Source organism: Orbicella franksi, chromosome 3 (genome assembly GCF_964199315.1).
Source record: "Orbicella franksi chromosome 3, jaOrbFran1.1, whole genome shotgun sequence".
Lineage (NCBI taxonomy): Eukaryota > Metazoa > Cnidaria > Anthozoa > Scleractinia > Merulinidae > Orbicella > Orbicella franksi.
In genome coordinates, this window is record NC_138147.1 from 27,594,297 (window position 1) to 27,619,753 (window position 25,457).

At 39.7% G+C, this 25,457-nt stretch overlaps 4 protein-coding genes across 4 annotated transcripts; 1 reads left to right on the forward strand and 3 right to left on the reverse strand.

Moving 5' to 3' along the window:
* Window positions 1-8,238: 8,238 nt before the first annotated feature.
* LOC145483152 (adenosine receptor A3-like) lies at window positions 8,239-9,335 on the reverse strand. The gene has a single exon (XM_081461745.1). The coding sequence runs from the start codon at window positions 9,178-9,180 to the stop codon at window positions 8,239-8,241; it is 942 nt and encodes a 313-aa protein (XP_081317871.1). The 5' UTR covers window positions 9,181-9,335.
* A 6,541-nt stretch (window positions 9,336-15,876) lies between these two features.
* Window positions 15,877-17,198, reverse strand: LOC145483153 (melanocyte-stimulating hormone receptor-like). The gene has a single exon (XM_081461746.1). It carries the CDS (start codon window positions 17,098-17,100, stop codon window positions 16,162-16,164), a length of 939 nt encoding a protein of 312 aa, XP_081317872.1. The 5' UTR covers window positions 17,101-17,198; the 3' UTR covers window positions 15,877-16,161.
* Window positions 17,199-17,945: 747 nt separating this feature from the next.
* Window positions 17,946-18,449, forward strand: LOC145482476 (uncharacterized). The gene has a single exon (XM_081461077.1). It carries the CDS (start codon window positions 17,946-17,948, stop codon window positions 18,447-18,449), a length of 504 nt encoding a protein of 167 aa, XP_081317203.1.
* A 5,707-nt stretch (window positions 18,450-24,156) lies between these two features.
* On the reverse strand, window positions 24,157-25,200 carry LOC145482477 (adenosine receptor A3-like). The gene has a single exon (XM_081461078.1). It carries the CDS (start codon window positions 25,198-25,200, stop codon window positions 24,259-24,261), a length of 942 nt encoding a protein of 313 aa, XP_081317204.1. The 3' UTR covers window positions 24,157-24,258.
* Window positions 25,201-25,457: the final 257 nt, after the last annotated feature.

Below are 25,457 nucleotides of genomic sequence, written 5' to 3' on the forward strand. Positions count from 1 at the left end.
AAAATGTTTACATATGTCGAGAGCAAAAAATTTCCTGTTTTTTCATTTGCATAAATTTTTCGCAAAGATTTCTTTGATAAAGTTTATCTCATTTTGGTTCTAAGGCAGTACTTTTGACGAGCAGCATACGCAGAAAAGTTGATAATCGGTGCCTTTAATTTGTCTGAAAACGTTCCTAACAAAACAGGCACTTCTTCACAACGTGTGTTACATCGTGTTGCTGATGAGCCAGTGAAAACTAGCCTTCAGCTGTAGCCTTGTCAGTCGAACTCCATTCAATAAATAAACATTATAATTTGCATTTAATAATTAAGACAGAAGAGTTATCTTGAAGGAAAGATGTTTGCTTCAGAAACCTCTGCTTCCAATAGCACGGTGTGAGAAGTTTTATTACCAAGAATGCTCGGCACGCTTACCTCGAACGATCCTACCACAACACTTTTAACACTTCAATTCTCAAATTTTACATGAATATAAGTTCAATTACTCAATAGAGCGAAGCTTGAGAATTTGATCTTCACTGATAAGTTAATGCCTCACATAAAAGCAACCTCCACCATGCATTTCTCTGATTGTAATTTTGCCTTAGGTATATATTAGCACTGAACCTGACATTTTGTCCTTGTATCTGCAGCAGCAGAAATTTTTGGTAATATTTAATTCTCTTTCGCTTTTCTCAGTTGAATGTAAAGCATTTTTATTATCAGTCACAATAAAAAAAATTGTCTTTGAATCAATTATTTACCTTCGGTCAGCCGGTGTTTATAGCCAAAGGCTCTTGACTGAACAATAAACAATTCAGAAAGAAATAATTCAACTGAATTAAAGTAACGTAACAAGCGTGAAAAAACGAACAACTGGCGAAAGGCAAAGCAGTTGATAAAAATAAAACAGGTTGTAGAGGAAGCCACCGACAAGCGAGTTGATTTATTTACAATGAACTGGGACACGTTGAATACACTGACAATTTTTTCCGCTTTCATTAAGTTAGGCCCGGGGGGGGATGTTACTCCCTATATAATGGCCCATACGGGGAGGCTCTGCCCGAAAAGGGTTCCTTTTTCAGGCTTCAGGTGTATAAAAGGGCAGGGATTTCACAAGTTAAGGTATATGAAAGGGTTGGGAAATCTGTTGTTTAGGTACTTGATATTGACGATGACGGAGGGTGAAGAAAATCTTCGTGTAAGAGAAGATAGAAGTTACTAGACACACTAGTGTGCCTATAATGGAATACCATATCGTTATGAGAACACTACAGCATTTCATTGCTGAAAGGGCAGCGGAAACAATCCAAAAGGTAATAATGATCACGTAGATTCGCTTCAAAGTTACAACTTGTCTGTATCTCAATCCTAACAACAGGGCGAGAAGTCTGTCCACACTTATTGCAGTCAGTGTCAACACAGACACTCCACTCAATAAGTGGCCTGTTATAAAGGCTGCCTTGTATACGTAGCGACAAATCTTCCAATGTTCATTCACCATAGACATCCAATAGGTAACAGTGAGAGGCTCTGAAACAAGACCAACACAGAGATCAGTTGTTGCAAGGCAACGAAGCAAAAGTTTGGACGGCGGATGAAGTGAAGACTCCTTGTTAAGAGCAATAAGAATCAGAGCATTCCCGGGAAATGCAGTGGCGGACAGGAAAGAGTTTACTGAAATAAATGCCATGTGGCCGTGCAGTCCAACGGTTAAATCTGACGAACATAATAGTTGTTCAGATGTTTTCTGTTGTCCATCTCCAGTAAAGTTTTCAGTCGCCATATTGACATGACGATGGCTTTTCGTCGCCGACTAACTGCAAGCTGGAACTGATAACCTATCACTGTCGAAACTTGGCCTCTTAACAACTGACAAACATTCTAAACGTTATGTATAACTTTGCTGAAACATATCAACACCGCCCACACGAATCACTGACAGTTTGAAAAGACAATCTATTTACAGCCGAGCAGCTGGTTTTCTATTAAACGAAGACTGACTGGTTTTTGTTTCCGTCGAGAAAGAAAAAACTATTGGGTAGAAATATCTGCATTTTTTTTTTTGCTTCTGATAAGCAACATAAGTGAATATGGAGAAAGATGTATATCTATTCAGTGTAGAAGATTATGTTCTTTTTTATTTACAATGCTTAATTTGAAATACATAAGCAAGTAAAAACTAACGATACAATATATGTCCCGACGTTTCGGCGACTTCATGACGCCATTATCTATTACTTAACTCCATTTATGTAAATCTACAGGTCTTACCTCTTTTGATCTCGCTCTCATTTCTTCATGCTTTGATAATGGACATGTCATCATGAGGTCGCCGAAATGTTGGGACTTTATATCGTTAGTTTTTACTTGCTTATGTTTTATAACTTCAGAAAATACGACACAAATTATAAAATCTTCCAGATATCCTAAATTGAATTTTCCTAGATGATGCATTAGCGAATTAGTCGTTATTTTTAGATATATGATTTCTAAACAAATAATGGTGGCGGTATTGTCGAATTCGAAGCCCCACATGTGTGTGTCACCTAGGTACAGATAGGAGAGAAGATAATTGAATATTTGTAAATTAAAAACGAGACCATTTTAAATTATATGGATTCTGAAATTTTTCCTTAAAATCTACTAGAATGGAATATCAAGAATCGTATCAAGAATGATTAACCTCAATTTTCAAGTTCAAGTTTTCAGTGCGATGTATTTCAGTCGTGTATGAGGACTAATTTTATTTGTTCATTCACAAGTTTCGTACTCTGACACGTTTCAAGCCGGGGTTCTCCCCTTGAATCCCCTCATCTCCCATCTGGGTTAGGAAACGCCTTGCACTTAATCGTCACGTTTTCTATGATAATAGGACTGAGTTAAGTCCATGTCGGTGTGTAATCATACGAGTTATTAACAACATCAGCCGAACGCGAAGCGTGATTCCGATTTATGAAATAACGAGTATAAGGCCAATTCTATTATTAGACAGTTCGTTATTAGACGCTTTGATATTGGACGCTTTGAAAATTGAACATCTTGTTGTTAGACACTTTGTTATTTTGTTGTTGAACACCTTAATTAGCTGCTCGGGCGGCCAATTCATTAAACTGGAATAGGGTGCACTGAGAACCAATCAAACGCGCGTTTGGTCACCCTGTTGCGACGTTTTGCTACATGTTGGGTATTGAAAATCGAACTAGTGCGCATGCCCTGGCGCAACATTGCTACACGAATCCGGCCAATCGACTACAACATCACGCAACATCCACAAATGTTTGACCATCTTCAAATTTAAGCCAACAACACCCAACATGTTGCCACACGTTGCAACATGGTGGCCAAACGCGCGCAACATGTTACGCCCAACTATATTGCGATATGTTGCAAAGACGAAACGTTTTCCAACTTTACAGTTTCTTTGTTATTTAAAATTGAGTGACCGACAAATTCCCTTCCTCCCACGCTGGCTAACAGAAGGTCTCCTTTATTTACTTTGCAAATGAATGCAAGTCCAAGTCTCAAAAAAGGCATAGAAGTGAATACCTGCTTTATTATGACTTTAATTGTCGTAATTTGCTTCTGTTTACGGAAGGTTAAATTCTCAGTTAGCAAGAGTTTGGACGGCGGATGCAGTTAAGACTCCTTGTGAAGAGCAATTAGAGTCAGAGCATTCTCAAGAAATGCAGTAATGGTCAGAACAGAGTTTAAAACTGAAATAAACACTGATCAATTGGCCGTGTAATCGAGCAGTTAATTAATATCCTGCAAAGCATAATAGTTGTTCAATTGTTCTCTACTGTCCATCTTCAGTAACATTTTGCTGTTGTCATACTGATCAGCAAAATGGCTATTTGTAGCTTAGCTGCAAGCTGGAATCGGTTAACTAGCACTTCCGAAACTTCTCAAAGGTCTTGCATTCAGTTCAAGTTTTCCCAAATATATTAGTACATTAATCAAAACTATAACAAAATTAACGAATGTGATTGGCTATCAGCAGCCTGATTTGAGCATTAATTGGACAGTGTACGCGTCATGCTTGTAATTGGACAGTACGCGTCATTTTGCGCGCGCTGTTGCCGTGCACTTTGTTGAGTAAACTGTTGTGTTTTTCAGCATTCATAAAGACGTTTTAAGATCGTTCAGCGCTCAATCGATGGTTTGTTCGTTTCTCGAATTTTGTCATAGTTTTTATTAATTGGTAACAGGGCTTCGCGTCGTCCAATTCAGTCTGTAATCATACTCGTGATTTTAAACAAATCGGACTCCCGCTTCGCGGTCGGCCGACTTTGCTAATCACTCGTATGATTACAGACCGAATTGGACTCCACTCAGTCCTATTCCATTACTATGACGGGACGCCCGGGGCTTCTGCTGTAAGTACCGCAGAGAAATGGTAGGAAATTTTCCTAGCATTCCTTACATACTCTCACTGGGGTCCTTCGTCTTGCGGCCAGGGAAGGCGTCATTATCTGTTTCGGTGACATGCCGATGATATTTAATAAAAAACAAACAAGAAAGGGCCCATGGAATATGAGACAAGCTTTAAAATGAAGTCATGACATTAATAGTGCTTTAAAAGTAAATAGCGCGTTCGAGTCATTCCCGATGGTTTCAAATGATGGCGGACTCCACCGACGCCAATAATCTGGAACAAAACAAGGTCATTATATATCGGATCACGTCTAAACACATGTGAAGAAAGACTTGGGGAGGAAAAAAACGTGAGCGGACAAAACCGAGGAATGCCGATAAATCAAGTAATCCCGCAATGATGAACAAATTACGCAACATGAACCTTCCTCTGCTTCTCCCCCTGAACCGAGTTCAGATCTACGAACTGATCTTAAAGATAGCAAAGTGCCTACGAATGGATATTGAGCGCGGCGAGCAAACGTAAATGTCTTGTTTGCCCAATGAAAGCCATCACAATAAACTCTGAGCTTGCATCGAGATGCTTGTCGGGCGTAAAGAGGCGTTTGATTAATCAATCTAAAACAGATCTTAAGAAATAAAAACTCAGATGATCTGGAATACTTGTCTAAGATTCCAGGTGACAAGTATTCCAGATGATCTGGAATACTTGTATGTCGTTGGCAGTGGGAGCCACGTGCAGTATTGTCATGCTCGGCAACTGAAGTGATTGGGTAGAAAATCAGTATCGCACAATTACACAGCCGAGGGCAAAAAAACAAAAGCGCGAGGAGCAACTTAGTACATGGAGCTAAGATAGATTCTCAGTGCTTTAGGTGACTATACACGGCTACCAATGGCTTGGTCAATCGTTTGGCCAATGGCTCGTACACGCATCGAATCGTAAAAGTCCGTAAGTAACGACCTCCGAAAAAAGTGAGCCCAGCCCCCTATCCCCTGGAAAAGAGGAAATAAGGTCAAAAGTATAATTATTTTTCCAATCAATAACCTGAATAACGTACGATAAACTGATGACGATTCAACTAGGGAAGGTATAGCTTATTCCAGGAGGCGTCATGAAGCGTCCTGGTAAAACAAAACCCGCAAAACTTTCATCAAGTAACAAGAAGGTACTAACAGGACCTTTTCTTCAAATTGAAATTACTAAAATTGACAACTTTACATCATTTTTACAATGTAACAGAAACGCATAAAAAGAACGTTTAATCATATTGAAATTAAAAACTCGACCAGAGCAGTCAAATATTTATAAAGCAAACTAACGTAGCAGTGCATCATGAACAGTAAAAATAGTTTAAGGTATCTTACATCACGGTCTACATATATGGTGCCCACCCATGTGCCAGCAACATAAATTTGAACTGGAACGAAGAATTTGTAAACGATTTATAAGAACTCAGTGTTTTTAAGAATTACACCCACAGCCTTAGAGGAATACACCCCTGTTCTCATAGAATTAAAAAAGCAAAAAAAAAAACAAAAAACAAAAACAAAAACAAAAACACACACACACACATCAGGAAGAGATACTTACTTTAGGAGTCATTTGCATCCCCTGATGGGGTGACAGATTCTCGCCCATGTCAACTTTATTTTTCTCTCACAAGTTCTCGCACGTTTAGAGATTCGCCACACTCGCGTTCTAGGTGCAGGGATCCCAACCAATACTTACCTAACTTTTTAACGATGCTACTTTTAGCCCTCTCCCAAATCTACACACGTGTATTTCACTTGTGGAAACTATCGATTTGCACAATGTTTAAGTGAGAGATTCTCGCCCCTATCAACCAATGCTTACCTAACTTTTTGAAGATGCCACTTTCGATTTGGACAGTGCTTGGGTAAGAGATTCTCGCACATATCAAATTTCTTTTCTCTCGTAAGTTCTTGCGCGTTTGGAGACGCGCCATACTCGCGTTTTTGGTGTGGGGATCCCAGAGCATGCTTACGAGGCTCTTTAAAAGTGCTAGATTTGGCTCTCCCCCAAATCTACACACGTGTATTTCACTTTTGGAAGTCTGTCGCTTTGGATAATGCTTGAGATGGAGAATCTCGCCCATTGATATTTTTTCTCTCGCATGTTTTTGCGCCTTTAGAGATGCGCCACACTCGCGATTTTGGTGTCGTGATCTCAAAGTATGCTTACTGGACTTTTTAAAGATGCTAGATTTAGCCCTTTCTCAAATCTACACACGTGTATTTCACTTGTGGCAGTCTGTTGCTTTGGACAATGCTTGGGTTGGAGATTCTCGGCCATTTATATTTTTTTCTCTTGCGTGTTTTCGCGCGTTTAGAGATGCGGAACACTCGGGATTTCGGTGTCGGCATCAAGCTATGCTTACTGAACTTTTTGCAGATGCTAGATTTGGCCCTTTCTCAAATCTACACACGTGTATTTAACTTGTGGAAGTCTATCGATTTGGAGAGTGTTTGGGTTGGAGATTCTCGCACATATCAACTTTCTTTTCTCTCGTAAGTTCTCGCGCGTTTACAGATGCGCCACAATCGCGTTTTAGGTGAGGGGATCCCCAACCAATGCTTACCTAACTTTTTAAAGATGCTACTTTCAGCCCTCTCCCAAATCTACATACGTGTATTTCACCTGCGGAAGTCTATTAATTTGGACAGTGCTTGGATAAGAGATTCTGGCCGAAATATACCACTTAGTGATTTTGCCTTCGTGACTCTTGCAGTTCTCAAAGTAATTTCTTATTAAGCGCTCAGCTCTTCACGGATACTCTTGAGATTGTGTTTCCGTACACCCTGGGCTCGGCGTTGTCGATTCGCCACCGTCTAAGAATCCACGATACGACCAGGAAACCTTTCCTTAAAATGACATTTCTTGTTTTAGCTAGAATGCCATTCAAAATGTGAAAAATACTCACCTTTTTCTCGATGTCTTCGTGGTCGTCGTCGTCGACACCCTTGCGCTCATCCATCTTTCAGGTTTGAGATGCAACGATGTCACACATGTGGATCTGGGTACGAGATCAGGCTGCCATAGTAACGCGCCAGAGATCAAGGCTGGTTTTTGTTTGTTTGTTTTTTTTTTTAAGTTTTTCATGTATTTACTTATTGTTTTACTCGTTTCGGTGGCTTCGTTTCGTTCGTTTCGTTTCGTTGTTTCGGGTTTTAGTACATGCCCTGAAATCCCGCCTCAGGCCCTATTTTGATGTTTCTAAGACTAGCGTAAGAGTAAGACTTTATTAAAGTGTAACGTTTTTCATGTATTTACTTATTATTTTACTCATTTCGGTCGTTTTGCTCGTTTCGGCGGTTTCGTTTCGCTGGTTTCGGTGGTTTCGTTTAGCTCGTTTCCTTTCGTTGTTTCGGGTTTTAGTACATACCGTGAACCGACTGTGCTCTATCAATCTTTTCCCCACTGAGTGCGCTAGGAAAGTGTTTATTTTCGTGTCCAAAATGCTAAGCAACCTCCTTAGAACTTCTGCCTGTCTTTTGAATGAAAAGAAAGATAAAAACCTGCTTCTCAGCTGTTTATAGGAATTATATCGTGTTTGAATGATATTTAACGTAGTCCATATGAAGAGGTTGCGATGCAATTTCTTGCTTTTAATCTTTATTTACAGTTGTAAAGTTACAGGTCGTCAACGGGTCGTAATTTGAAACAAGTTGTTTTTATTTACAAAAGTGATGAAATTCTCTCCTTAATACGGCTACCATACTAGCGACAGAAACATGTAATACCGAAAAATTGAGTACTCACCACTTTAATCTAAGACAACCTCTGCAAGAACTTTAAAAATCTTAATCTTTAAACATGATGAACTTTTTATTTTTTCTTTGCCTAGGTCTACAGGAGCTAAGAGGAAAAACAATGGCAAATAACTTGTCTGATAGTGTCCCTCACTGCTTGTCTGACTTCTTCTATCTTCCAACAGTAAACAATCGGGTTTAATGACGAGTTAAAAAAAAATACAGTGACTGATGCGTAATGCCAAGTGTAATAAATAGATGAAATTTGTCCATTATCAGGGGCCAAAGCCGTCACTACACCATAGGGTAGATAACAAGCGACCATCGCCAGTTGAAGCCATATTGCAGTGGACACTGCCCTTTTGTATCGCGTTATGTTCAGTTGATTTGTTTGGTTTTCTTGTTGAACAAGGTGTTGTACTTGATTTTGATGATGACGGAGGGTGAAGAAAATCTTTGTGTACGAGAAGATTGAGGTTACTAGACACAGAGATGTAGCTATGTTACCACACCATAAGGTTATAAGGGGATTCCAAAATTGCATTGCTGAAATGACAGTGGACACAACCCAAAAGGTAATAACGATCACGTGCGTTCGCTTTAAAGTTACAACTTGTCTGTATCTCAGTCCCAACAACAGGGCGAGTAGTCTGTCCACGCTTATTGCAGTCATTGTCAGCACAGACACTCCACAGAAAATATAGGCTGTTGTAAAGCCTGCGGCTGATGCGAAGCGACAAATCTTCCAATGCGCATTTACTGCAGACATCCAATAGGTAACCTCAAAAGGCTGCGTAATAAGACCAACACAGAGATCAGTTGTTGCAAGGCAACGAAGCAAGAGTTTGGACGGTGGATGAAGTGAAGACTCTTTGCGAAGAGCAATAAGGATCAAAGCATTCCCAAGAAATGCAGTTAGGGACAGAAAAGAGTGTAAAACTGAAAGAAATGTCAACTGGCCGTGTAGTCCTGCAGCTAAATCTGACGCACATAATAGTTGTCCAACTGTTTTCTGCTGTCCATTTTCAGTAAAATTTTCAGTTGCCATATTGATATGACGATGGCTAACTGCAAGCTGAAACTGATAAACTAACACTGTCGAAACTCGACCTCTCAACAACTGACAAACATATCAATACCGCCCACATGAATCATTGATAGTTTGGAAAGACGTAATATTAAAAGTCGAGCAGCTGGCTTTCCATTGTACGAAGACTGACTTGTGCTTGTTTCTGTTGCCGCAAAGAGAACACCTGACTACAGGATAGAAATATCTGCATTTTCTTTCTTTTGATAATCAACATAAATGAATAAAAAGAAAGATGCATATCTATTGTTCAGCTATTCTGATTATGTTATTATTTTTTTTATACTAATAATGCTTTTGAAATACATAAACAAGTAAAAAGGATGAACGATATTATTAATGTTTCGGCGACCTCGTAACGCCATTATCCAACTTAACCTCATTTATGCAAATCTACAGGTCTTACCTCTTTTGAACTTGCTACAATTTCTTCATTCCTTGATAATGTCATCATGAGGTCGTCGAAATGTTGGGACATTATATCATTAATTTCTACTTCGAAAAATGTGGCAGAAATTAAAAAATCTACCGGACATCCTCAATTAAATTCTCCTAGATGATGCATTAGCGAACGAGAACATTTTTAAGTTATATGGATTCTGAAATTTTTTCTTAAAATCTTCTAGAATGGAAATATCAAGAGTCGTATCAAGAATCGTATCAAGAATAGTTGACCTCAATATTCAAGTTGAAGTTTTCAGTGCGATGTATTTTAGTCGTGTAAGAGGACTTATTTTATTTGTTCATTCACAAATTTTCGTATTCTGCGACGTTTCAAGCCGGGGTTCGCCCCGACTTTTCCCATCTGGGTTAGGAAACGCGTCGTACTTAATCATCACGTTTTTCAATGATAAATATGACTTTCTATGACTGATTTGAGTCGATGTTGCTTTGCAAAGCCTGGTTTTCACTAGGGACGCAAGCACAAGAGTAAGCACAAACGCAAGCAATAGGGATGACCCAAGTGAAAACGAAATTCGACGCAAACACAAGCACAAGCAAAATCATCCGAACCTTCCAAACTGTTTAGGCGTGAGGTAATCTGGATCCAGTGTTTTCATTGGCCAACACAACCACGTGTGGTAAATATCCCTGCGCTTGTGTTATGCTTGAGCGGTATTTCGTTTTCACTTGTTGCAGCACAAACGCAAGCATAAGCGCAAGCACAAGAAAAAGGAAAAATGTTGATCCTTGTGCTTGTGCTTGCGCTTGTGCTTATGCCTGCGTCAAGGCCGGTTTCACGATGAAATAAGAATTATTATAATTGCGCTTGTGTTTGCGTCGTTAGTGAAAACCAGACTTAATCGTACGAGTTATTAGAGAGGTTAAGCATGACGTTTACGGCAAACGGCCAACGGCAAAAATGAAACGTTTGTCGTCTCTCTTCAGCTGTGTGTACAGTAGAGTGAAATTATTTGTATTTGCAATGAATAGTAGGAGACGTTATTGCATTTTTGTGGGCTTTATTTACGGATTAGAAGAAAAGAACTGAAAATGAGAAGTTGTCTTTGCCGTTTGCCGTCTGCCGTTAACGTCATGCTTAACCTCTCTGTTAATAAAATCAGCCGAACGTGAACCGCGATTCCGATTTATGAAATCACGAGTATAAAGCCAATTCTGTTATTGCACAGAGCATTATCAGACGCTTTCATATTGGACGCTTTTGATCTTATTGTTAGACACTTTTTTGTTTTGTTATTGAACACATTGATTAGTTGCTTGAGCGGCCAATTTGTTAAACTGAAATAGTGTGGGCTGGGAACCAATCAAACGCGAGTGTTATGTTACAGTTGATATTACCGTGAAAATAAAAGCTTTGCACAGATACTTTATAATTTCTCCAAAGCTTCAAAAGCACTGAATACAGAATGTTGTTCACGTTATCGAAGACGAGACGTTTTTCAGCTTTACTGTTTCTTTGTTATTTAAAATTAAATGACCGACAGATTTCCCTTCCTAGCACTCTGGCTAACATAAGGTCCCCTTTATTTACTTTGCAAATGAAAGTAAGTCCAGCCGATGTCCCAAAGAAAGCATAGAAGGGAATACCTACTTTATTAATGACTTCAATTGTCGTAATTTGCATCTGTTTATGAAAGGTTAAATTCTCAGTTAGCAAGAGTTTGGACGGCGGATGAAGTGAAGACTCCTTGTGAAGAGCAATTAGAATAAGGGCATTCCTAAGAAATGCAATAACGGAGAGAAAAGAGTTTTAAACTGAAATAAACATCAACTGGCCGTGTAGTCGAGCACTTAATTAATATCCTGGGGAGCATAATGGATGTTTAACTATTATTTTTCTGCTGTCCATCCTCACTAAAGTTTGCTGTTGTCATACTGACCGGCAAAATGGCTATTTGTAGCTTTACAACAAGCTGGAATCGGTTAACTAGCGCTGCTGAAACTTCTCAAACGTCTTGTATTCAGTTCAAGTTTGCTCCATCATGTCAGTACATGAATTATTGACCGTTAGCGTGGTGACAAATATTCCAATCTTTATTAATAGACATGCATAGTAGTGAATTCGTGCTTTAAAACCCTGGCCAAACGGACTCGTTAGTAGTCGCAAGTAGCCGCAAGTTGAACTTGTCAAAAGACTTGCGTTGGGTGACCAAACAGATTCGCAAGTTTCCTCGCAAGTAGCCGAAAGCCGCGAAAAACCCATTTCAGTGCAGACATATCCTGTATTTCATTGGCTAATAGGTTCCTATTAGCGTCACTTACCTTGCGTTGACTTAGGTTAAGTGAAAACCTTGAGTCGTCTTGCGTGCAAATTTGATCTCTACCAAAGTGAGCGCAAGTCATCGCAAGTCGAAGCAAGTGCGTGCAAGGTCTGGCATCAATACACGGAGGGTTAAATTTTCAGTTAATGTCAGCACTATTAATGTCGTGACTTCATTTTAAAGCTTGTCTCATATTCCATGGGCCCTTCCTGGTTTATTTTTTATTAAATATCATCGGCATGTCACCGAAACAGATTATGACGCCTTCCCTGGCCGCAAGACGAAGGACCCTAGTGAAAGTATGTAAGGAATGCTAGGAAAATTTCCTACCATTTCTCTGCGGTACTTACGGTAGAAGCCCCGTGCGTACCGTCATGCGGAGATGAATTATTGACTGTTTGCTTGGTGACAATCTTCATTAATGGACATGCACAGAAGTGAATATGTGCTTGAAAACCCTGGCCAAACGGTCTCGTTAGTAGTTGGAAGGAGCTGCAAGTTGAACTTGTCTAAAGACTTGCGTTGGGTGGCCAAACAGATACCCAAGTTTCCTTGCAAGTAGCTGCAAGTCGCAAAAAAACCATCTAAAGGCAGACATATCCTGTATTTCATTAGCAAATAGGTTACTATTTGCGTGACTCAACTTGTGTTGACTTAGGTTGGGTGGCCAAACGTATAGTGAAAACCCTGAGTCGCCTTGCGTGCAAATTTGATCTCGACCAAACTGAGCGCAAGTCTGCGGAAGTCAACACAAGTGCGCGCAAGGCGTAGCCAAACGAACTCGCAAGTAGACCCAAGTTTTCAACTTGCATCTACTTGCGAGTTTGTTTGGTCAGGGATCAAGCAATGACTTGAATTGTCTTAATTTGTATCAATACACGGAAGGTTAAATTTTCAGTTAATTATAGTGATGCAACACCGTTTCCAGTATTTTTCAGCTTTCGTTCTTGAATAGATAAACACTATCATTCTTTTTCAAAAGAGTCTTGAATTATGGCACCACAAAATACCAAACAAGGGTAAACAAGTTATGATTACTGTTTTGACTTCAAGAGCTACCCTTAATTTGAGGCTATAAGCGATTATAACTTAAAACTTAAAAAGAGTTTGTTGAACCCGATGCGATATTATTGACTTATAATAACCATGCCAAGATTCAGCTTTTGACAAAGTTTAAAACATTTTTGGAAGCTGTTTCGGAGCCCCTCAATTTTCTTAAAAATTAAAGTGGCCAAATGTCCTTCGTAAACTTAACAAAAAGTCGTATTAAAATATGCTAACTAGCAAGTGGCGGATACAAGGGGAGAGTCAGCGGACTCATTTTTGAGTCATAAGCACTTGGAGCTAACGTTAAGGGTGTTTTTAAGAGGTTATACTGTTGGCATTTTGCTAAAAAGGCCAGGCTTCAAATTCATCATATTATTGATCTCTATAGAGATACAGTAGTGGAGGGAAACTAGGTGTGTTTCGCAGAAACGTGAAATTCTTTAGCTTTTAAACACCTTTTTTTTATATACATATCTTAGGCCACAGAAGGTAGTTAAACGTTTGTTCGCTAATTCCCTCGCTACATCAAGGGGCTAGACTCGGTCTTAATTTTCTGCCCTCTGTACCTTGGTTACATCTTTAAAGAAAGCGAAAAATCCCTAGATGGCACCTCATAGTGAAACTTAATATATTCATGAAGCGCGCAAAACTGGGGAGGGCAACAAACTTGCAGTTGGAATTGTTGCTCTTCCCAGTCGGGTGGGTTTAACAGAGGCGCTCATTCGAAATGTCACGAAGCTGTTTTCTTGTTAGCACAAATGATTGAACCGGCTTTAATTTTGAAGAATTTTAATTGCGTTTAAAACTAGTAACAACAGCTTCTTCCTTGATTTTATACATCGAAGGAAAGGGGTGAGATATTATTTTAGTTCAGAATTTTAAGGTAGTGCGCGATGGATCATTGTTATACTCCACTCGTTAGGATAATAAATGCGAGTAGTGTGTCTTTACACAGGCAACCCAAATAATTGCAAAAGAGGAAACGTACATACGTAGTTTCGAAGTAAATAACCGAAATATCTACACGACGAGTGGGGGCGAGAGATAAAATGCACCAGACACAATTTTAATCCTTTGTCTTTGGTAGAGAAACACGCGAGCCATAAAGCATATAGCCCAGTTAAACTCGCTAGACGAAACAAGGTACTGACCGACATATGTATTTATTAAAAACTGGATCATTGGATAACTCAATTCAAGAGATTTCAATAGCTTAGCCATCATGGACTATGAGGATTATACGATGTTCTACAAATATGGCGTCTGCGTAATTATTTCCTTTACTTACGTTTTCTATAGTTTTTAATAAAACTGGCAATTATTTCAGTCGCGTTTGTTGGATATGAGATGACTATACCCAACTCATTTCCAACGCGCTCTGGTGGAATAATTTGCTAAATAAACCTCGTTATAAGAGCTCTTTTATTTAGAAATTATCAAAAAAGGAGAACAAGCGTATGCTTAATATGGTTGTCAGGTTAATTCGAATTCACGAGCGTCTTTCGGTGTTCAAAACGCTTTGCATTTCGAACTTCAGTGAGTCGATTTACAGGTGCCTCACCTCGATCTTTCGATCGCCCACCATCGCTAATTCAAGCTGCTGATGATTCACAACATCCACCGTTTATACCAATGACACGGATGATATAGCCACTTTGACCGGCGGAAGTTTAATTAGGGTGGACAACTCGCTCAAAAAAAAAAAAAGGTTTTTGAAAAAGGTAAGATATTTTATTCAAACTGAGATCACTCGTACACTTCTCTTTTTGCTTAACCTCACAACTTTTCTCAGTGGAAATAACTTGTTGAAAGTCAGTCATTTTACTCCTTGCGTTGTTTACAAAAAAAAGCTTCGCGAGTGAAATAAACATTTCTGAAAAAAAAAAAAAAAACAGACATGAGCCTAGCTGACAAGGAAACGCTCGGTAAAATTTGTCCTCATCAAAAATGCGGACATATGTCGAAAAACATGTGTTTTTTCCTTGCATTGTCGTTCACTTTATCGCCATTTTTCTACTGTAAGAATTAACTCATATTTGCTTTAAACTCTCCGACATACGCAATGAGATGTTGACAGTTAGCGCCTTTGTTTGGAAACGTTCCTTACCAAAGTGGACGCTCCTTAAACCACCTTAGTGCACCTACATGTTTGCTTATCCCACCTATATGCGCAGGTGAAAACAAGCCTTTAAGCCAAGCTTTTTTGCCCTCGCGGCTGCAGAACTTAGGCTCAGTCCATAGTACGCCGGGGGAATTTGAAAACGTAGGTGTCACTCTGAAAACGCCTCAAATGTTTTCCTTCCATAATACGCCGGAGAAATTTCAAAGCGCGACAATGACCAGTCATTGGGGAGGACTCCTTCAGGGAAGTCACATGATTATCGTGACGTCATCGTTGTCCAAAAGCTCCGTTTCCAAAACGTTTTCCGGCCACACGAAAACGAAAGGCCGGCGTTTTCAAATTCATTCGGTTTGAAGAGCGTTTTCAAAAAACTCCATTTTCGTGACGGATTAATGTGGTTGGCAGGCCTAACCTAAAAATAAAGCTACGTTTTCAAATTTCTCCGGCGTGGTGTTGACGCTGTCTAAGTATGTGTCATCTTAAAGACAAAATATAACTTCAAAATTTTGATGTTCCGAAAACAATTTAGCATATGCATTAGTCAATGGTACTCTTATAATTTTGTACAAACTACCACCTTATAATAAATTACATAGAAAGGGTTGAATTTGAGGAAATTACTGAAGACATCTTTGGCGAAATTTCTGAGTTATTTCGTAACCGACTGTGCGTAAAATATTCAATTTCATAGGTGACTGAAACGTTTGCCATCTCGTAAGAATTTTCTTCCCGTGTTATGAACGAAAAGAAACATCAAAACCCTTTGACTACGTATCTTAATCAGACCGTCTTTGAACACTGTGCATTGTAGTCCACGGCAGCATTTTTCGTCTCTTTATTTACAGTTGTAAAATCATCAGTCGTTCATTTAAAACGGCAGACGTTTTATTTACAACAATAATGAAAAATTTCGCCAACAAACATGAAATACCGATAAATTGAAATGCGTGCGCACCACTTTTAACTTATGGCAAACTTTTCTTATGAAATCTTCATCTTTGAACATCAGTAATTAACTTTTTATCTTTTCACCGTATTGGTCTACAAGAGCTAACTAGAAATACAATGGCAAAGCACGGTTCTGATTGTGTCCTTCACTGCTTGTCTGACTTCTTCTAGCTTCCAACAGTAAAGAATCGGGTTTAATGATGAGTTAAAGTAAACTAAAGTGGCTGTATATATCCAAGCCTGATAAACTAATGAAGTTAGTCCATTATTGCTCACCAAAGCTGCCGCCACACCATGGGGTAGGTAACAAGCGACCATCGTCAGTTGCAGCCATATTGCACTGGACACTGCCTTTTTGTATCGCGCTATGTTCAGTTGATTTGTTTGGTTCGGTTGTTGAACAAAGTGTTGTACATGTTTTTGATGATGACGGAGGGTGAAGAAAATCTTTGTGTACGAGAAGATTGAGGTTACTAGACACAGAGATGTAGCTATGTAACCACACCATAAGGGTATAAGGGGATTCCAAAATTGCATCGCTGAAATGACAGCGGACACAATCCAAAAGGTAATAACGATCACGTAGGTTCGCTTTAAAGTTACAACTTGTCTGTATCTCAGTCCTAACAACAGGGCGAGAAGTCTGTCCACGCTTATTGCAGTCAGTGTCAGCACAGATACTCCACAGAAAATATAGGCTGTTGTAAAGCTTGCGGCTACTGCGTAGCGACAAATCTTCCAATGTGCATTTACGGCAGACATGCAACAGGCAACCAGAAAAGGCTGTGTAACTAGACCAACACAGAGATCAGTTGTTGCAAGGCAACGAAGCAAGAGTTTGGACGGCGGATGAAGTGAAGACTCCTTGTGAAGAGCAATAAGAATCAAAGCATTCCCAAGAAATGCAGTAACGGACAGAAACGAGTATAATACTGAAAGAAATGTCAACTGGCCGTGTAGTCCTGCAGCTAAATCTGACGAACATAATAGATGTTGAACTGTTTTCTGCAGTCCATCTCTAGTAAAGTTTTCAGTTGCCATATTGATATGACGATGGCTTAGTGCAAGCTGGAACTGATAAACTATCACTGTCGAAACTCGACCTCTTAACAACTGACAAACATATCAATACCGCCCACATGAATCATTGACTGTTTGGAAAGATGTAATATTAAAAGTCGAGCAGCTGTCTTTCTCTACGAAGACTGACTGGTGCTTGTTTCCGTTACCGGAAAGAGAAAACCACAGGATAGAAATATCTGCATTTTAATTCTTTCTTTTGATAATCAACATAGGTAAATAAAAAGAAAGATTCGTATCTATTGTTCAGCTGTTCATTTTAGAAGATTATATTATCTTTTATTTTATTAATAATGCTTTTAAAATATATAAACAAGTAAAAACTATTAACGATATAATGTCCCGACGTTTCGGCGACTTCGCGACGCCATTATCCAACTTAACTTTGTTTGTGTAAATCTACAGGTCTTACCTCTTTTGAACTCGCTCTCTTTAATTCATTCATTTGATAATGGCATCATGAGGTCGCCGAAATGTTAGGACATTATATCGTTAGTTTTTACTTGCTTATGTTTTTATCTTTTACTTCAGAAAATATGACGCAAATTATAATATCTACCGGGCATCGACAATGAAATTTTCCTAGATGATGCATTCGGGAATAAGTCGTTGTTTTTAGATATATGATTTTTAAACAAATAATGGTAGCGGTATTGTCGACGCCCTACATGTATGTGCCACCCAGGTACAGATAAGAGAGAAGATAATTGAATATTTGTAAACTGAAAACGACAGGAGAGAGGAGCGACAACGGGGAGCGTTTTGTGTCTTTCTGCGCACTGAACAATCTTGCTATTGCATCGACTATGTTCCCACACAAAGAAATACACAGATACACGTGGACTTCACCAAATGGCCAATATCACAACCAGATCGATCACGTGGCCGTTAGATCCAATTTTAAACGATCAGTACAGAATGTAACGGCGTATAGGAGTGCAGACTGTGCAAGTGACCACAACCTTGTGATTGCTAAGACACTGCTTAAGCTAAACAGAACAGGCAGGAGAGCAGTACAAGTCAGAAGATACGAGACCGGTAAGCTGAATGTTCCTGAAATTAGGAAGCAATTTCAGTTGGAACTAAAGAACAGGTTCATCTGTTTACTGCTAGAAGATGATTGTGACGTAAATACTGGACAGGAAGAGGAGGGCGAAGTAGCAGGTGATAGCGAAGTAGAGGAAAAGTGGAAAAAGATCAAAAACACTTACTGTGAGACGGCCAAGGATGTGCTAGGCTACAGAACAAGGAAATATAAGAGCTGGATCAGCCCAGAAAGCTGGAAGGGAATTGAAGAAAGGAACAGCTAAAGCAAAAGTTAGCTGGCACAAAGTCGGAACGTCTTAGGGCAAGGCTGCAGCAGGAATACAGGAAGAAAGATCTAGGAGTGAAGAAAAGTGAGAAAGGATAAGAGAGAGTGGGCTAACAATATAGCACAAGAGGCAGAGGATGCTGCTAAGTGTGGGCAGATGAAAGATGTGTACGATGCTACAAGAAGGCTGTGCTGCGAGCCACCAAAGAAAATTGACGTGGTAAGGAACAAGGAAGGCAATTTGTTGACAAAAGAAGAGGAGGTGCAACAAAGATGGAAAGAGCACTTTGCTGAAATACTGAATAGGCCCAACCCAGAACGTGAGGCCGAAGTGATTAGCGACATGGAAGTTATAGAAGAGATACCATCAGGCCCCATAACTAAAGCCGAGATCAGGAGCGCCATCATTAGCATGAAAGCAGGCAAAGCATCTGGCATAGACTGCGTATCAGTTGAACTGCTCAAGGCTGACATTACAACGACAGTCGACGTACTTCACGACCTTTTCCATGAGATATGGGTCAGTGAGATTGTCCCCGCAGATTGGAGGAAGGGTCTCATTGTCAAGATTGCCAAAAAAGGGGATCTCACCAAGTGTGGAAACTGGCGGGGGATTACTTTGATGTCTGTTGCTGCAAAAGTGATGGGCAATTGTTGATCAGAAGAATATCAGGTGGTGTTGATGCAAAGCTACGGAAGGAGCAAGCTGGTTTCAGGAAAGGAAGGAGTACGATAGAGCAGATATTCGTTCTCAGGAATATCGTAGAGCAAGCAGTGGAATGGAACTCCAGCTTATCTGTATGCTTTGTCGACTACGAAAAGGCTTTTGACAGCGTTCACAGGAAAACCTTGTGGAAGATCATGGAGAGTTATGGGATACCGTCGAAGCTGGTCAGAATGGCCAGCGTAATGTATGATGATAGCCAATGTGCGGTTGTTGACGGTACAGGTCAAACGGACTGGTTTGACGTGAAGTCCGGCGTAAAGCAGGGGTGTAACATGTCAGGGTTTCTGTTCTTACTCGTGATCGACTGGATCATGAGAAGAACAGTAACGGGCGCTAACACTGGCATTAGATGGAAATTGTGGTTCAAGTTAGACGACTTGGACTTTGCTGATGACATTGCTCTTACATCCAGTACGAAATGTCAAATCCAACAGAAAGTGAAAAATCTCAGCACTAACAGCAAGAAAATTGGTTTGAAGATCAACTCTGAAAAGACAAAACTCCTCAGACTGAACACGACCAGCAATGAGAATGTTCAGGTTGACGAACACGATATTGAAGATGTAGAGAGTTTTGCGTACTTGGGTGCATACATCAGCAAGTCAGGTGGCACAGAAGAAGACATCAAAGCAAGGCTAGGGAAAGCAAGGGCTGCATATAGTAAGTTAGATAAGATCTGGAAGAACAGTCAATTTACCTACAAGACTAAGATCAAAATTTTCAAAGCTAATGTCATCTCAGTGTTGCTGTATGGTTGTGAATGCTGGCGAATGACCAAAACAGATGAGAAAAAACTGGATGCGTTCTTACATAAGAGCCTTCGTCGGATATGAAAGATCTACTGGCCAATGCGGATAACAAACGAGGAGATTAGAGCAAGAGCAGTAACGGAGACAATAAGCAAGCAAGTGGCAAGGAGGAGATGGACGTGGCTGGGTCACGTCGTCAGAATGGATCACCACTCACATCCACGAATTGCTCTCACATGGGTACCTGAATGCAAACGGAAACGGGGTCGACCGCGCGAGACTTGGAGAAGGACTGTCGAAAGGGAGCTGGAAAAGGAATGTTTAAGAACATGGGCAGCAGCAGCATCGGCTGCGGAGGACAGAACAGCCTGGAGGCAGAGAGCTTACGGCCCAATTCTCCACTTGGAGAACGGATAAATGATGATGAAACTGAAAACGAGAATAATCTTAAATTATATGGATTCTGAAATTTTTTCTTAAAATCTGCTAGAATGGAAATATCAAGAATCGTATCAATAATGATTAACGTCAATTTACAAGTTCAAGTTTTTAGTGGGATGTATTTTAGTCGTGGATGAGGACTAATTTTATTTGCTCATTGACGAGATTACGTATTCTGATACGCTTCAAGCCGGGATTAGCCCCTTCAGTCCCCTCATTTCCCATCAGGGTTAGGAAACGCCTTGCATTTAGTCATAACGCTTAATTTTTCTATGATAATAGGACATGTTTAGTCCATGTCGGTCTGTAAGGCCTGGTTTTCACTAACGACGCAAGCACAAGCGCAAGCACAAGCCCAAGCACAAGCGCAAGTAATAGGGATGACCCAAGTGAAAACGAAATTCGACACAAACACAAGCACAAGCAAAATCATCCGAACCTTCCAAACTGTTTAGGCGCGAGGTAATCTGGATCCAGTGTTTTCATTGGCCAAACTTGACCAAGTGTGGTAAATGTCCTTGTGCTTGTGTAATGCCTGAACGGTATTTCGTTTTCACTTGTCGCAGCGCAAACGGAAACATAAGCGCAAGCATAAGAAAAAGTACTGAAAAAGTTTGATCCTTGTGCTCAGTTGTGCTTGCGCTTGTCCTTATGCCTGCGTCAAGGCCGTTTTGAGGGTGAAATAAGAATTACTATAAAAGCAGAAAAGTGAATTAATCAACATGAGTCGAACGTGGGACAACGAAAAAATCTGAGTTCCCGACAGGAATCGAACCCATGACCTCCCGAACACTGGGCGGGCGCTCTATCCACTGAGTTACGAAAACTGATAAACAGCAAGGTCGTTTAACTGAGTTTATGCGTGACAGGCGTCCTGGATACTGCTAGGATTAGCACTGTCGAAGTTAAAATTTACCATTTTTATTCATTTATCACACTTAGAATGACTTCAACAGTGCTGATCCTGGCAGTAGGCCGGACTCAGTTAAATGTCATGGGTTCGATTCCTGTCGGGGACTGAGATTTTTTCTTTGTCCCACGCTCGTGGGATGTTGATTAGTCCACTTTTCACATTTCATTACCGAGCTTAAAATTCACCATCTTTATTCAGTTATCAAGAATTATTATGTTTGCGCTTGTGCTTGGGCTTGTCCACGAATCGAATAAAGGTCCCTAACACTGTGCACCATGAGGCAGAGGACATTAATGTCAAGCACTCAAATTTAAAAACAATACTGAAACTCCACAACTCTTTTTTTGCGGCAGTTTGGTTATTCACCATCCAGTAACCACATGTCCTCTTAGAAGACTTTTGTTAATTTTTTACTGTCAGTTTCCTTGATATTTTCGAGTTATTCGCGCCGTGTTTCAAATGCGCGTGGTGATAAACCTCTCTCAGCTTGCAATACCGTATGTAAAATGTTTATGGAGATCCTCCAACGGCTTTTTTGAGCGTCTATTAACAGCAACGACAACGGTAATTAAGTTGCTTGTTGTGGTACAAATTATTATCGAGGAAGTAGTAAATATTTGTCCGTTTTAAAAATTTTTAAGCCGGTCGACAGAGAAAATAATTTCCTGTCTTCCTCTTCATTTAATAGGCTAATCGCCATTTTTACACAATACATTAAATTTTATGTCATTCTTGTTCTAAGCCAAGACCAACGCAAACGCATTTAACGCATAAGGAAAATACATAAACGCAGTAAGATAGTTGGCACCTTTGTTTGAAAACGCTAAAAAAGCCACCTAAAAGCAGGTCACTGGAATAAATAAATATACAATTCATATCAAAGACAGAAGAGCTGTCTTCAAACAAAGTTTTATCGGCGGAGTTTGAGAAGATTGATTTTAGGGCGAGAAATTTAACATTTCACATTTCAATTCTCAAATTTTAAACAGGTGAAAGTTCAGTCACTCAATGGAACAAAGCTTTGCAATTTTGGCGCATAATAAATTGCTACTTCACATGAAAGAATACGCTACCTGTCAGCTTTAATTTTGGCATGCTAGTAATTTAACTGATATTGCTCTCGCTGAAGAAACATGCGCCACCTTTAAACCATTTCCAAACATTCTCACCTTCCCAAATAAATTTAGTATACGCCTCAATAACGAATTCATAATTTTGTAGAAACTACCGTTGCGGTATCTATTATGATCCTATATATGTCTGTGTAATTCCATGTATATACATATAAACTTATCGCTAGTCAATAATCGTTGAATTTGTGAACTAGAACTAAACACTAATCATCACTGTTATTGTTGCGCATGATTAATTATTTTTCACATTTTAATATTTTTCATTGTAATTTATTTTATTTCTTATTTATGTTGTGAGTAGACCTGTAAAGTAGATTTCTATGTAGTAAGAGTCAGTCACTTTAATAAAGTCTTACTCTTATGCTAGTCTTAGAAACATCAAAATAGAGCTTGAGGCGGGATTTCAGTGTTGTCAGTCGTGAACGACGGCATGTACTAAAACCCGAAACAACGAAACGAAACCACCGAAACAAGCGAAACGACCGAAACGAGTAAAATAGTAAGTAAATAAATAAAAAAGTTAGAAAAAGCCTTGATCTCTAGCACTTTACTATGGCAGCCGAATCTCTTACCCAGAGCCTGCTCTTAAGCCACATGTGTGACATCGTGACATCACAAACCCAAAAGGTGGATGAGCGCAAGCGTGTCGAGCAGGAAGACATCGAAAAAAAGGTGCGTATTTACACATTCTGATTGGTATTCTAGCTAAAACAAGAAATCTAATTTCAAAGAAAAGTTTTGTGGTCGTATCGTGGATTCTTAAGCGGTGGCGAATCGAATGGTCTTTTCGAGAATGACTTTGCAGCATTCTTCATGCGAACCAGGACTTTCTTTAATGCATATCTCTAAAGAAAAACTAGGGCGACTTGACAGGCTTTAATCATATTAACGTCAGACCTTCGTGACTCTTGCAGTTCTCAAAGTAATTTCTTATTAGGCGCTCAGCTCTTCACGGATACTCTTGACATTGTGTTTCCGTACATCCTGGGCTCGGCGTTGTCGATTCGCCACCGCTTAAGAATCCACGATACGACCAGGAAACGTTTCTTTAAAATTACATTTCTTGTTTTAGCTAGAATGCCATTCAAAATGTGAAAAATACTCACCTTCTTCTCGATGTCTTCGTGGTCGTCGTCGACACCCTTGCGCTCATCCATCTTTCAGGTTTGAGATGCAACGATGTCACACATGTGGATCTGGGTACGAGATCAGGCTGCCATAGTAACGTGCCAGAGATCAAGGCTGTTTTTTTTTTCTTTCTTTTTTTTTTAACTTTTTCATGTATTTACTTATTATTTTATTCGTTTCGGTCGTTTTGCTCGTTTCGGTGGTTTCGTTTCGGTGGTTTCGTTTCGTTGTTTCGGGTTTTAGTACATGCCGTGAACGACTGTGCTCTATCAATCTTTTCCCGACTGAGTGCGTTAGGAAAGTGTTTATTTTCGTGTCCAAAATGCTAAACAACCTCCTTATAGAACTTCTGCCTGTGTTTTGAACGAAAAGAAACATAAAAACTGCTTCTGAGCTGTTTATTGGAATTATTTCGTGTTTGAATGATATTTAACATAGTCCACGTGAAGAGGTTGCGATACAATTTCTTGCTTTTAATCTTTATTTACAGTTGTAAAGTTACAGGTCGTAATTTGAAACAAGTTGTTTTTACTGATTTACAAAAATGATGAAATTCTTTCCTTAATACGGCTACCATACTAGCGACAGAAACATGTAATACCGAAAAATTGAGTACACACCACTTTAATCTAAGACAATCTTTGCCAGAACTTTAAAAATCTTAATCTTTAAACATGATGGACTTTTTATTTTCTCTTTGCCTAGGTCTACAGGAGCTAAGACGAAAAACAATTGCAAATAACTTGTCTGATAGTGTCCCTCACTGCTTGTCTGACTTCTTCTATCTTCCAACAAAAAAAAATCGGGTTTAATGACGAGTTCAAAAAAAATACAGTGACTGATGCGCAATGCCAAGTGTAATAAATAGATGAAATTTGTCCACTATCAGGGGCCAAAGCCGTCACTACACCATAGGGTAGATAACAAGCGACCATCGCCAGTTGAAGCCATATTGCAGTGGACACTGCCCTTTTGTATCGCGTTATGTTCAGTTGATTTGTTTGGTTTTCTTGTTGAACAAGGTGTTGTACTTGATTTTGATGATGACGGAGGGTGAAGAAAATCTTTGTGTACGAGAAGATTGAGGTTACTAGACACAGAGATGTACCTATGTTACCGCACCATAAGGTTATAAGGGGATTCCAAAATTGCATCGCTGAAATGACAGTGGACACAACCCAAAAGGTAATAACGATCACGTGCGTTCGCTTTAAAGTTACAACTTGTCTGTATCTCAGTCCCAACAACAGGGCGAGAAGTCTGTCCACGCTTATTGCAGTCAGTGCCATCACAGATACTCCACAGAAAATATAGCCTGTTGTAAAGCGTGCGGCTGATGCGAAGCGACAAATCTTCCAATGCGCATTTACTGCAGACATCCAACAGGTAACCAGAAAAGGCTGCGTAATAAGACCAACACAGAGATCAGTCGTTGCAAGGCAACGAAGCAAGAGTTTGGACGGTGGATGAAGTGAAGACTCTTTGCGAAGAGCAATAAGGATCAAAGAATTCCCAAGAAATGCAGTTAGGGACAGAAAAGAGTTTAAAACTGAAACAGATTTCAGCTGGCCGTGTAGTCCTGCAGCTAAATCTGACGAACATAATAGATGTTGAACTGTTTGCTGCTGTTCATCTCCAGTAAAATTTTCAGTTGCCATATTGATATGACGATGGCTAACTGCAAGCTGGAACTGATAAACTAGCACTGTCGAAACTCGACCTCTTAACAACTGACAAACATATCAATACCGCCCACATGAATCATTGATAGTTTGGAAAGACGTAATATTAAAAGTCGAGCAGCTGTCTTTCCATTATACGAAGACTGACTGGTGCTTGTTTCTGTTGCCGGAAGAGAAAACCTGACTACAGGATAGAAATATCTGCATTTTCTTTCTTTTGATAATCAACATAG